The sequence below is a fragment of the Petaurus breviceps genome, unplaced genomic scaffold, assembly GCF_028583685.1.
Source record: "Petaurus breviceps papuanus isolate PSGF00001 unplaced genomic scaffold, PetGlider_PUasm1.0 38, whole genome shotgun sequence".
Lineage (NCBI taxonomy): Eukaryota > Metazoa > Chordata > Mammalia > Diprotodontia > Petauridae > Petaurus > Petaurus breviceps.
In genome coordinates, this window is record NW_027186304.1 from 27,670,683 (window position 1) to 27,684,806 (window position 14,124).

The following is a 14,124-nucleotide window of genomic DNA, read 5'->3' on the forward strand; positions in this document are numbered from 1 at the left end:
GGGGGGGGGGGGGGGGGGGGGGGCTCTCAACAACCAACGGCTTCCTGGAGTCTCATATGATCAAATCAACAGAACACTTCTCAAAGTGAGCCCCAAAACGAAGCTATATCAGGGCTTATATAGCCTTCTCCTGGCTCAGAGAATGTAACAACCATATCGACTCAACTGCCCAATCAAAGAGTATCTACTGAAAAACAAGCCTCCCACCCCAGGCTCCAGGTGCACTTTAGCCTAGGAGCAGGGAAGATCTTTAAATTTACATTCCCATTACTGGTCTATGTCTTTTCTAATTTTTTGTCTTTCTCTTCTCCTTGGCCTAGAACAGTTTCTGCACCTGGACTTTTTTCAAGGGAATGAATTTCACAGGGCACACTCATTTCACATATGAGCCCATATATACATATACACGGTGTATATAGTATGTAAGTATGTACACAAACACACGCTATAGAGGTCGGGTGAGCAGACCATACGTATCTATCTCACCAGCTGCTATAGGGAGGACTTGGTAATGCTGTTGGCAAAAGCACAGGGATTTTTATTTCCTATATTAAAAAAAAAAACTTTTAAAGCACTGTATATAAATTGCCCCATTCCCAGCCAAGTGCTCCCTAAATGTTCATTAATGCTAAAAGATGGCAGTTGCTTTCAAAGCAAGCTTTACACAGGGGAACACAGTTCAGAGAATCCAGGGCACTGCTAAGCTGAGGATAGGAATGTTATGCAGTTGGACCTTGGGGGGATAAAACAGGCAAATGACAAACTTTGCTGTTTAAAAAAAAAAATGAGACAGGCTGGGAACATGATCCCAGATGTCCTGTAAGGTGGTACAGTCGGGCACACTATAACAGGCTCGGCAAAATGGAAAGCATTGGCATTTGGAGGGATCTGGAGGAAACAGCAAGCCCACTGGAGAAAACTGGGCCTGCTGAGATCCAGAGATGGATGTCAACAAGAGTAGGCTATAAGCAAAGGAGTGAGGGAAGTTCTCAGGGCCTAGAAAGGCAAAGCTTGGACTCTCCAGATTGCTGTGCCATTCTTCATGTTCGGGGTTCTCCCAGAACAGTGACAGGCTTTAACCACATTGTACAAATCATTCTGTACACCCTCCAAGAGACAGACATCTTCCTGAGTCATTGGTGAAGGTCATGCTGACCTGATCCCACACCCACTGACAATAGAACCAGCACGCATTCCATGTGACCATGCTTTATCCTCATATTGTTATAGGTAAAAGTCCTACATTCATTTAAACTTTTGATCAAGAATCCCTTATAGTTAAATTTCATGGAACTTACTCATTGCCTCCAAACAGGAAAGATAAACTCAGCTGGGATTCAGACTGCTATTTTTGGAGGGGCTGGGAAAACCAATGATTAGTACATGAAGATGTCAGATAAATACAGATGCTGATTACTGGCCAAAGAATTTGATTATCATGCTATTGGTATGCATTCATTGCATGGGCAGTCTCTTCATAGTTTGATTTACAGCTAGAAAGGAGATGTTTTCAATTGTGTCTGACTTTTTGTGACCTCATTGGGGGTTTTCTTGGCAGAGATACTGGAGTGGTTTGTAATTTTCTTCTTCAACTCATTTTACAGATGAGGAAACTGAGGCAAACAGGTTAAGTGACTTGCCCAGGGTCACACAGCTAGTACGTGTCTAAAGCCAAATTTGAACTCGGAAAGATGAGTCTTCGTCACTCTAGGTCCAGCACTCTATCACACTGCACCATCTAGTTGCTCTTATAGGCCATGTAATCCAATCCCCTCATTTTATAGATGAGGAAACAGACCCAGCAAGGGGTAGTGATTTGTCTGAAGTCACAGATAGGATTTGAACATAGATCCCAGTGTCCTTCAGTATACCACACTGCTCTAAATTAATCACTACTGACATCTTCTGTTAGGCCTTCAAAGACCTTCATAACCTGTCCCCATCCCACATTCCAGTCTTGTTACACTCACCCTCCCACCATGTATTCTGTGATCCAGTAACATTGACTTCCTTGCTATTCCTCCAACAAGTCACTCCATCTCCAGACTCTGTGGAACTTCACAGGCCATCCCCCAAAGCCTGGGACTCTTTCCCTCCTCATCTCTGCCTCTTGGCTTCTTTCAAGTCTCAACTAAAATCCCACCTTCTACAGGAAAACTTTATGGTTCTTCCATAATGCTAGTGCCTTCCCTCCATTGATTATCTTCAGTTTATCCTATCAATAATAATGACTAACAATTCCTGATTCTAGGGAGCAAAAAAAAGCATAATTTGGAACCTTTGCTTGCCTAGAAAAGAACAATTAAACCTACACGAAAATAAATCAAATCACCTTAAATGACTGAACTGTTACTACAGAACAAAACTACTTTCTTCTCTACTTTTCTGAAAATGAAATTCCTACAATTATAGAATGTTAGTTCTGGGATAGACCTTACAAAGTGTCTTTTCTATTACCCTCATTTTTACAGAGGAAGAAACTGAGTCCCAGGGATGGGGAATAACTTTCTAGTTACAGATATGGAACCAGAACTCAGGTCTCCAAATTCCCAGTAGGATACTCGCTTGCCATATAAAATCACTTCTTTTGCAAATAGGCAGAAGTGCTGGGGACCTTTCCCAGAACTCAGCTGCTAAAACATTTTCCTCAGAAATGAAGAACTATTTCTTTGGCCCTCGCTTGTCCTAAATAGATGATACATCTTGAAATATCTATAAGATCGTTCACTTTCTGTAAAGACCACTTGGGGAATGGTGCAATCTCCTATCCCCCAGGAGTCCTTTTTTCCTCGGATATTTCATTTTATTCATTAGCTTGGAGAACATTTAGATTTCCAGTCACATCCCTTTACAGTCTGGTCCCAAGCGGCAGCCCAGTAGGTTCAAAGAAAGAGGTATTGATAAGCTAAATTCAAGTTACAAAAAGAGAGTTCATTGCTTCTTATTCACCTGGAAGAGGAAAAAAAAATTACTTAATAAAAATATTGATTTCCTTAGTGTTTGAATGTGTCATCCATAATGTAGGTGGTTAAGAGCTCTGGACCTGTAGTCAGGAAGTTCAAATCCAGCCTCAGACACTTCCAACTGTGTGACCCTGGGCAAGTCACTTAATTTCTATCTCAGTTTCTTCACAACTATAAAGGGGGATAATAACATTACCCACCTCCCAGAGTTATTGTGAAGATCAAATGAAATACTATTTGTAAAGTGATTAGGACAGTCGCTGGCACGTAGTAGGTAATTAACAAATTCTTATTGATGTGATAGGATGATAATATGACATGACAATATATAATATAATGTCACATCATATCATATCATTCTCCTTCCCCAAAGAATTCACAGAGAATCTGGCTTCACAACTGAAAAAGTTTACACTTGCTAATAGGTGAAAATTTAGCAGATATTATATGCAGCCAGTGTGTATGTAAACTGCCCCTGACTCAAACACCTCTTCTATGCCATAGTAGAAAGAACACAGGATCTCGAGTCAGAAGGCCTGTGTTCAAATCCAGGCTCTTTCTCATGTTATCTCTGTTTGGTCCTCTTTTTCCTTTTTGATAATGTAAGATTTTGGACCTTTTAACCCCTGATGTCCCTTCAAATTCTAAATCTGTGGGTCTTTCATCCCTTTCTTGATGAGTGTCAGACCACAAGTTCTTAGGATCTTAGAGGTCATTTACTCTTACTCTCTGATTTAGAAATGAGGAAGCATGGGGCGGCCAGGTGGCTCAGCAAGTAAGAGCACCGGCTCCAGTGTCGGGATGACCTGGATCAAATCCGGGCTCAGATACTTAGCACCACACCCAGAAATAACTGGCCGTGTAACCTTGAGCAAGTTACTTAACCCCTATTGCTTTAAAAAAAAAAAAAAAGAAATGAGGAAGAAGATAACCCAGGACTCTTCCCTGGGAGACCAGTCCTCTTCCCATGGTGCTATACTGGCAAGAACATTTTGTTTCCTATCAGCTTGATGGTTGGCTATTTGTGCTGATGTTTTTATCCTTATCCAGTATTTTTTCTTAAGATAATTTTAAAAATGGTTCAAGGGACTCAAGATAAAATTATACTTGTGGAGTCAGTGCTGACCAAAGCAGACATCAGCATACTGATTATTTCTAAAAACAAAATATTCCAAGGCTTTCATACTGAGTGCAAAACTGAGTCTAACTAAATATAGTGAAGAGACGTCAGGGTGAGTGAGCAGCTCAAGGTGTGCACACAGGTGCTAAATTCTGCTCTAGAGCTCACTCTGACTGTTAAGGGGCCTTGAGAAAACCAACCAGCTATATGGTGTTGCTTAAAAAAATTTTTTTCTTTAAATATTTTTATTGCTGTCTTGTTTTTACATAACTTAAATTTCCCAATATTTCCTCTTCTCATCCCAGAGAGCCACCCCTTATAACAATAAAAAAGGGGGAAAATTTTTAGGAAGACTAAAAACGTATCAGAAAAGTCTGACATTATATGCAGCATGTGTTCCCCACCCACAACTCCCATCTTATGCAGAGAAAAGGGCAATGGCACTTTCCCGTATCTTTTTTTTTAAGGCCAAACATGATCATTATGATTCAGCAGCATTGTTTTAATTTTTTTTATTTAATTTTCTAGGTTTCTAATCATATCCCTTAGGAACCTGGACCCAAGGGACTGCCCAGTAGTTCTAAGAAAGAGATATTGATAAGCTACATTTTGTTATTGTTCAGTCTTTCAGCCATATCTGATTCTGCATGACCCCATTTGGGATTTTTTGGACAAAGATACTGGAGTGGTTTGCCATTTCCTTCTCCAGCTCATTTTACAGAGGAGGAAACTAAGACCATCAGGGTTAAGTGACTTGCCCAGGGCTACACAGCTAGTAAGCTAGTAAGTAGATGAATCTTTCTATTCACTGTGCCCCCTAGCTGCCCACTGATAAGCTAAATATAGGTTACAAAAAAAAAATTTATTGCTTCTTGTTCACCTGGAAGAGAAAAAAACACTCTAATTTACTCAGTAAATAGGATCAGTTCCCATTGTTATATCATTTGCTTTACTTTGCTTTGCATCTGTTCATATAAATTTTGTCCTGCTTTTCAGTATTCATTACATTCTTCATTTCTTATAGCACATTCCACTATTGTCTTGCACCATCATTTGTTTAGCCATTCCCCGGTTGATGAACGTCTACTTTGTTTCTCATTCTTTTCTAAAACAACAACAAAAAAACTGCTATAAATATTTTACTATAAGAGATCTTTCCTTTTGTCATTGACCTGCTTAGGGTATATGCCTGCCGATAGAATCTGTGGGTCAAAGCATGTGGATTTTTAGTCACCACCTTTACATAATTCGAAATTATTTTCCAGTGGCGTTGACCAATTCATTGCTCCAACAATACATTATTGTCTCCATCTTTGTACTGCCTTTCCTTCATTGACTCTTGACATCTTTGCCTATTTGCTGAATGTGAGGTAAAATCTCAGAATTATTTTGATTTTCATTTCTCTTACTATTAGTAATTTGGAACATTTTTTCCATATGGTTGTTAATAATTTACAATTCTTTTGAGAACCATTTGTTCATATTCTTTAACTACTTATATATAGCAATGACTTTTGTTACTCATTATTTCTCTTAATTTCCTAAATATCTTGGATATCAGATCCTTCTGAATGATAATTTATATGTATCCCCCCAGTTAATCATTCCTTCTTATATTAATTGCACTAATTTTATTCACATAGAACCTTTTTTAATTTCATGTAATTAAAGTGTGCTGTTTTATCATTTGTGATCAGTTTAATCCCTTGTTTGCTTAAAAATTAATTCCCCTCCCATAACTGTGAAAAGTATCTTCTCTTGTTACCTTCTGATTTTTTTAGGTATAATCTTTAATATTCATGTCACATATCCATTTTCAGTTGATTGTTGTATAGTATATGGTGTAAGATGGTATTCTACCACACTATTTTTCCAGGCTTACCAGCAGTTCTTGTCACATACTTTTCCTAGGTAATTTATGTTTTGTTTTGGGGGTAGGGGGAAGCAGGGTTAAGTGACTTGCCCAAGGTCACACAGCTAGTTAAATGTCACATGTCTGAGGCAGAATTTGAACTCAGGTCCTCCTGACTCCAGGGCCAGTGCTCTATCCACTATACCACCTAGCTGCTCTGATAATTTATGTTTTAATATTTATTAAATACTGGACTATAGAGTTTAGTTCGTTTTTGTTAATTTTCCTTTGTCTAGTATGTTCTGTTGATATTTTTTTAAATGACTACCAAATAGTTTTGATGATTACTGCTTTATAATATTCTTTGAGTTCTAGAAGTACTATTCTCTTTCCATTCCTTTCCCTTTATTTCTTTTTGATATTCCAGGTCTTTTTATTCTTCCAAATCAATTTTATCTAGTTCTGTAAATTATCCCTTTAGTAGTCTGATTGGGAGATCCTATAGCTTGTAACTTATGTAAGTGTCAGTGAATTTTTTTTTTACAAAGAGGTCAAGTGGTTCTTGAATCAACATGAATTTTGCATATACTGAAAAAGCCACAGCTTCCAATGAGGTAGTCCTGGAACCAAGCGGATATTCAAATCATGTGCCTTCCATGAGTCACTACAATATAAATTCCTCAAGGTCAGGAACTGTCAGACAATCCATTCCATGAGTTTATTGGTTAGTTTTTTAGTGGGTGGGGTAGTGATGTGGTCTAGACCTGTGATTTCATCCTTATGGGTAGTTCCTGTTACAGAAATAATAGTGATAATAAAAGCTAATATTCACGTAGCACATACTACATGCCAACAACTTAACAAGGATTATTTCATTTGAGCCTCATGAAAACCCTGCAAGGTAGGTGCTGTTGTTATACCCATTTTACAAATGAGGAAACTGAGGCAAACAGATCAAGTGACTTGTCCAAGGTCACATCTAAGTAAGCATCTGAAGTCAGACTTGAACTCTGGCCTTCTTGACTCCAGACCCAGTGCTCTCTCCACTGGACCACCCAGTTCCCTCCACTGATAACTACAACATATAGATTGAGAGCTGCCTGGGATAGTGACTTGTCCATAGTTACTCAACTATTAACCTCCAGAGGAACCCTTGCTGTCACTGCCTCTCCCCCTGAATGGAGTGGACGCCTAATAAATAAATGTTTGTTGAACCAAATAGAGTTGAATTGGATTGGATAAAAATGAAAGTGAATCATACTAGGCCATGCTTCTACCCTAAATGCACATGATATACACCCAGAGCATCTTGAATAGTTCTCTTTATATCATTGTTTTGCTGCATCTGCTTTATTGAAGTAAAAAGCAGGGAGCTCCAAATTCGTAATGAACCAGCTCAAGTAACGTGGCTTGCTGCTGATTATGTACGGCCTAAAGAAGGAGAAGGGAGAGTACAAAATGATATCCTAGAAGCATGGCTCATGCTTGAGATTATTTTGTGCCCAGAATGGAAATAGGAGCATGTGGAAGTATATAGTACCAAGGCACTGGTGGTGTTGTAGGGGTTGAAAAATTGTTAACAGTGTCCTAGTCTGAAGTCCTTGGAGTCACGTGTATCTTTGAGTAGAAGATAATCAATTTCAAGGAAAGATCATGATTCCTGAAACTGACATTATTGGAGAGTGTTTGTCCTGTTTATAGTGACCTTCAACCAGATTTAAATGGGACCAGTTAAAGATGGAGTGAGTGATTTCAAGTCAAGTCAGCCAGCATTTGTCAGCCTTTATACAAGCAAAAAGCCCCAGCCTCAAGGAACTTGTTCCAATAAGGGAAGGTAATACATAAAAGGGAATCAGGAAGAAGGTGCCTTGCTTGGAGAGGCAGAGGGGATGCTGTAGACCAAGTCCTCTCCCATCAAGAATCAAGAGTATAAAAAAATAAACATTAAAATAAAAATTAAAAATCAAGAGTATAGGGGGCAGTTAGGTGGCACAGTGAACAGAGCACGGGTCCTGGAGTCAGGAGGACCTGAGTTCAAATCCGGCCTCAGACACTTGACACTTACTAGCTGTGTGACCTTGGGCAAGTTACTTATTCCCAATTGTCTTGCCTTCCCCCCTTGAAAAAAAGAAAAAAAAGAATCAAGAGTACAGCTTGGAGAAGAATAAAGATGGTTAGCCTGAGCCTCTTCCTTAAAATGGATGGTCTAGGAGGAACCAACCAATGGATCACAGAGATGGAGGGTGCTTCCAAATGGATGAGTAGCCCAGAGGTGGGCAGCCTTCCGGGGAGAAGAGATTTCTGGAAGATATACCAGCAAAAGTGCACTGACATTAACATCACTATTGTTCTGTTTAAGTAAATCAAAAACCCAAGGAATTCTGAATTTCTTTTCAAGCAGAAATTAGTGTATATTAATAAATTTTCTGACAGATTTTGACTTTAGCGCGCACACACACACACACACACACACACAGAATGTGAGCAGTTACCGTGTTTTGTTTTGGTTCACTTCAGTAACACAGCGCACCTCCCATGTGCAAGGCACTCCCATAGACACTGGTAGCCCTTTCTGGAGATTCCTCAGGCATTTGATGAGGACAGGGAAATGCTAGTTTTGTTGCTTTTTAATTTTTCTAGGAGAAAAGACCTGCTTAACACTGAAATTTGTTTTTCTCCAAAGAGGAGTCCTTCTTCACAACTGGGTTTCATATCTCGCTCTCAGGAATCAGACTCAGGAAGACTATAACCTGAACTGAGCAGATTACCAGATAGAAAACAGCTCTTGTGGTCCATCAAGGCCTATGTTCCCCCAAGTCTGTTTTTATCTATTGAGAGAAATTATTATTTTACTATTATATTAATAACCAGTTACTAAATTGGTATCTAGGCTTTTTTCCTCAATTTCTTCATTAAGGCCCAGCTCCTGTAAAAAGTCAGTCTCTGAAAGACATGACTGATTGAGATTACCCCTAGCCCTCAAGGAACATGTTCTTCAATCTTGGTCAGAATGCCACCCATCTAGGACACCTAACTTCTGTTAAGAATGTAAACGGAATCCAGTTTGGGTGAGTTCTTACCCTGGGGAAAAGAACCCCTATTCTTGTATCCCTCCATTAGAATTTAGGGTTACTCAGCTCATGAAAGACAAAACCAACCAAAGTGGTCTGGATGGAGATGGATTCACCTGTTCAGATTGCTGGGCTCAGTTGAGTCTCATGAGTAAGCCATGTTCTCAGCAGGAGGAGCTGAAGACTTTTAGCCCATCTTCTCATTAAATGTTCACCAATCGGGGCTGAATTTCACTTGTCAGGAAAAGTTCCCTTTCAGAAGGGATTTAAGGTGATTCAGAGTCTCCCTTTGTGTCTTCGGTTGCCTAAAGAAACCACTAACCATCAATTTATTGATTACCAGCTAGCCTAATTAACAAATTGATTATTAATTACCCAGAAACTCTGTTTAGCGGGTGGGGAAGATAGTTATTTGTTTCACTATGAAAATATTCTCCTGACATTTTAAATAAAATCTACTTTCTTTGTGCATCAGACAAAATAGTTGCACTAGGTCAGGGTCCTGTGTGGTACAAGGGAGAAGCCTTTTGGGCATCTGTACTTTACACTTTTGTTTGTTTTGACCTTTGGGAAATGTGTTTATAAGGGAAAATTGTTCTTTTCCTGAATCTACAGCCAGATCTTTGGTAAACTTTAACCTAGATAAAAAGCCATTAAATGTGTGTAACTGCTTGAATAGGTCTGAATATCCAATCTAGTATCCATTATAGGTAATGAAAGAATGGGAAAGATACCCATAGCAAACTTCAATGACCCTGCAAGCCACTGTCCCCTGCTCACTGCCAAACTCTTAGAAAGAATTATATCTTTATACTCTCTAACTTCATTTCCTCACTACCCACTCACTTCTCATGTTTTTTGCAATTTGGCTTTGCATCCTACCACTCAATTGAAACTACTTTCTCTAAAGTGACCATAAAGTACACTGGGCCCTAGAGTTAGAGACACCAGAGGAGCCTTGGAGGCTTACTACCCTGTGTGACCTGGGGTCACTTAAGTGACTTCGATCACTTAAACTCTTCCCTCTCCTTTATCAGCTACCAAGCCTTGCTCATCCTACCTCCATGATAGCTACCACATCTGTTCCCATCTCTTCTCTGCTATGGCCAGCATTGTGGTTTAAAGCCCCATAACCTCTCGCTTCTAGTCTTTCCTCTCTCTAATCCATCCTCCAAACAGCTGTCAGACTACTTTTCCTAAGACATAGGTCCTATCACATTATTCAGAAAACCTTCCATGCCTTCTCATTGCCTGTAAGACAAAAATACAAACAGTCTGTCATTTCAGGCCTTCCACAGTCTCCCACTTACTTTTCCTACCTTATTTTGTACTCTTCTGCATTCCAGCCTTACTGGCCTACTACCAAGGGTGTGGGAGAGGAGGGAAGTACCCATTACACACTTTAAAATGTAATTTGCATTATTAACATTTTCTTCATCACTTTCTTGAGTCTAGATAGACAATAAATCAAGCTCTGATTTTCAGGATTGGTTGATTTTCAAGGTATAAATTCTCACATTTAGAATTTAACTCTCAACTCTCTCAAACTAATCTGCACTGGCTCCAGGACACCCCCAGGCTATTAGCCATGCCCCAGACTTGGTGCTCTGAATTTGCACAAGCTGTCCTCCCTGCCTCGAATTCAGCTCCCACTGGTCTTCCTTAAATGCTGAACTTGGGTGCCATTCCTCAGTGCATCCTTCCCTAATTCTCCCAGTCTTATGCTTCCATATCCCCACAAGCATTCACCTCAAGGACAAGAATTGTTTTATTTTTATCTTTATACTTTCAGCCTAGCACAGCACCTTTGTGTTGAATCATCAGCACTTAGTAAGTGGTTAATGAGTTGAATTGGGTAATCTGGGGATATCCCAGGGTTTGTCTTTGAAGTTTGAAACATGTATATGAATGAATGTGTATATATACATATATATGCACAGATATAAAGTTGGTTATGTCAGAATTTTATTAAGCACTTACCATGTTCCAGGCACTTTGCTAAGCCATACTATGATTCACTGATGACCTAAGAAATTATTTCAGTTTATTCAATACATTTGAACAGATAGAATTTAAACTATTAAGCACCTACTACACACATGTTTCAAATTAGGTTTTTCGTTTTGTGTTGTAGGTGGCAAATTTTGTGCAAAGCCTTCCAGGCTGTGAAGATCATTCCAGATACTTCAGGAAGGAGGTAAGAAATTTCAGCAAAAGGATTTCAATATCCTCCCCACCTGATTTTCAGGGCCCAGCTTGGTCATTGTAATCACAGTGTTTGTCGTTGTCTTGTATGGCTTTTCCCCCATTACATACAGCTCCATGCCTTCCTTGTCTCCCTCCCAAGATGCTCGCAGAATTTTAGTCCAGATCCACTTCAGCAGCCACAGCAATTCCCCCGCCTGCCTCGTGGGCCAGGCTATTAATGTACACCCTCTGTTGTGACTTAATAGCATTGGAATGGTCTACTTTTAAGCGTATATTCAAATGATTAAAAAAAAACTAATTGGGGGGGAGAGCGGCTAGGTGGTGCAGTGAATAGAGCACCAGCCCTAGAGTCAGGAGGAACTGAATTCAAATCCGGCCTCAGGCACTTAACACTTACTAGCCCTGTGACCTTGGGCAAGTCACTTAACCCCAATTGCCCTCCAAAAAGCAAAAAAAAAAAAAAATTGGAAGGATTAGTTCTGATGAACTAGTTCAGAGAAACCATATTCCTTCTTAATCTTGTATCTCCTAAATCAGGACATGGCTGGTTAAGTGACCCATGTGAGGGTGAGTTTGAGTTTGTACGTGTTTGTCCACATAGGAGTTGGTGGAAGTTATGTGGGTGGTAGTGATGGTATCGAACCACATCCAGCCCTATGATGTCATGAGGGCAGGAAACTTCTACTATGGAAACTCCTACCACTGATATATATATAGCCCCAATATATCCACAATTGAAAGTCTTAGTTACCTAGGTCATTGAGAAGTCAAATGACATTGGTCACACATTGGTATATGTCCTATTTTCCTGGCTCTAAAACCATTTTTCTCTATGCTATGTGATAATGCCTCTCTTTGTTGTGGACAAATGGGTTTGAAGTCAGAAAAATGGTGACAAGGTCCAGTCAACAAGCAAATGCCTACTGTTTGCTAGGACTATGTTAATAGTCCTGGCAAATGGGTATACAAATATGAAAGGGGGGAAAAAGACAGTTCATGCCCTCAAGGAGCTTACATTCTTAAAGGGGAAGACAGCACATATAAAGAAGCTAGGGGAGAGGTGGAGGACAGGAAGGGGGATAAGGAGACTTCTGACCTCATCTGGCTCAAGGGCATTGTAGAGAAAGTCTAGGACAGTCAGTACTACAGTATTGGAGAAGAATGAAGACAAGGCCCTTTATTTTTTTTTATTTGCAGCAGATTGATGGCAAAGCCTTCCTGCTTCTGACCCAGACAGATATAGTCAAAGTGATGCGCATTAAACTTGGCCCAGCATTGAAGATTTATAATTCCATCCTGATGTTCAGGCATGCCCAGGACCTTGGAGAAACAGATTCTGCCTCTAACAAAGTCATCAGGGAATAGATGTGCCACTCTCTCCTGGACACTTTGAACTTAGGTTATTCAAGCAATAAAATCTGGAAAACATTCATTTAATTTTTCATGCTTTACCTGGTCATGTCCATACTGAAAAATGTTAAGTGTCTAAGTTCTATATATTGAAAAGATTTTGGTGCAAAGTTCCAGAATTCAGAAAGTTTTAGGCACATTCAAACGACCATCAACATTGTCATTCTTTGGCAAAGTCTTGTCAGGTCAGACAGACCAAAGATGTCCACATACACATTCATTTTTATTCTTTCCCTAGATTCCATTAAAGAAGTCATTTCCCATCTCCCCGGCATAAAACCTTCAAGTGGTGAAATATTAGAAAAACAGTGTTCATAAATACACTATTAATGTTTTCACCAGAACATCCGAGCTTGGCTCAGATTTGCCATCTGGACTGTAATGAGTCTGGAAAAGATACACGGAGGGAAGAGACAAAGACCTGGTGCTTTAAAAAGATGTCTTGTGAGATTTTTGTGAACTTTACTCAGGAAAGTGTGAATGCTTTAAAAAAAAAAAAAGCACATGTTTTCATGATTCATTAATTCTCTTTTTTTGTCTAAGTAACCATTTCTTGGTTGCTCACTAAAGACTTCTTGGGACCTTAAAAGGGGGATGTGATGATGTAATATGACAAAAATCAGGCCTAGGCGTTTTCAAATGAAACACTCATCTGCCTGGCTCTGACATTCATCCAGTCCCCTGGTGTTTTAAATGGCATAGCATTGGGATCTGTTTGTAACACTGCTTTTGGTGAGGCTTCTGCTCTGTATAATTGATCACATTCAGGGGACGGGACTTGTCCTACTGTACATGTAATCTGTGCAATCGAGAGCTGTGTTATCAATGGACGATGAGCCTACTGTATTTTTTTAAAGCTAGAGATGTGTCACATAAAAGAAGGAGGGGACTTAAAAAGCATTGTTTCCCACATTCAAGTGTTTTGTAAGCTGATGTTTTCCTACAAGTAATTATACCTGAAATTAAAATCCTTTGGGATCCTCCGTAATTGGCACTTCTTTTCGAATGGGCACATCCACAAGGGAATGGAGAGTGTGTTCATGTTATTAATTCCACCGTGTTTGCAGAAGGAGAGTGACAGAGAAGTCGGGGGAGAAAATGATAAAGTTCTACTTATAACCCCCTCTACTTGCAACTAGTTATTATGTTTTTCTAATATTGTATCTGTTTGAATAGAAGTGTCAACAATACCAGTTACTTGAGGAAAAACATCTCTAAAGCATATGCATTTGTTATGTTTCCTTGGGGTCTTTGATTTAGATGGAATTTTAATATATTATTGGTTGATGTAAATTTCTGTTTCTGTGATTTTACCAAATCTTTCTATAAGTCAATGAAACACCTGCTTTTACTGTATTCATATTTTAATATATTTTAAGTGCTAATAAAGATTGATATACATGAGATAGGCATGTCCCTTTGCTTTCGTTAACATGACACACTGTGTCTAAGCTTTGAAACTCTTTTCCTTACATGTGAAATCAAGACAAAATCATAGTG

General features: G+C 39.4%; 1 protein-coding gene across 4 annotated transcripts in view; it reads left to right on the plus strand.

The window, feature by feature from the left end:
• L3MBTL4 (L3MBTL histone methyl-lysine binding protein 4) overlaps nucleotides 1-14,124 on the plus strand; it is a 450,236-nt gene that overhangs the window by 397,544 nt on the left and 38,568 nt on the right. For 2 of the 4 annotated variants that reach the window (XM_069099669.1, XM_069099672.1), the window contains 2 exons: nucleotides 11,141-11,203; nucleotides 12,412-14,028. In XM_069099669.1, the coding sequence (XP_068955770.1) occupies nucleotides 11,141-11,203; nucleotides 12,412-12,579 (231 nt within the window). In that variant the 3' untranslated portion in view covers nucleotides 12,580-14,028. Of the gene's footprint in view, nucleotides 1-11,140; nucleotides 11,204-12,411; nucleotides 14,029-14,124 lie in introns of those variants that run through there. The other 2 variants (XM_069099670.1, XM_069099671.1) reach the window with 2 other exon arrangements.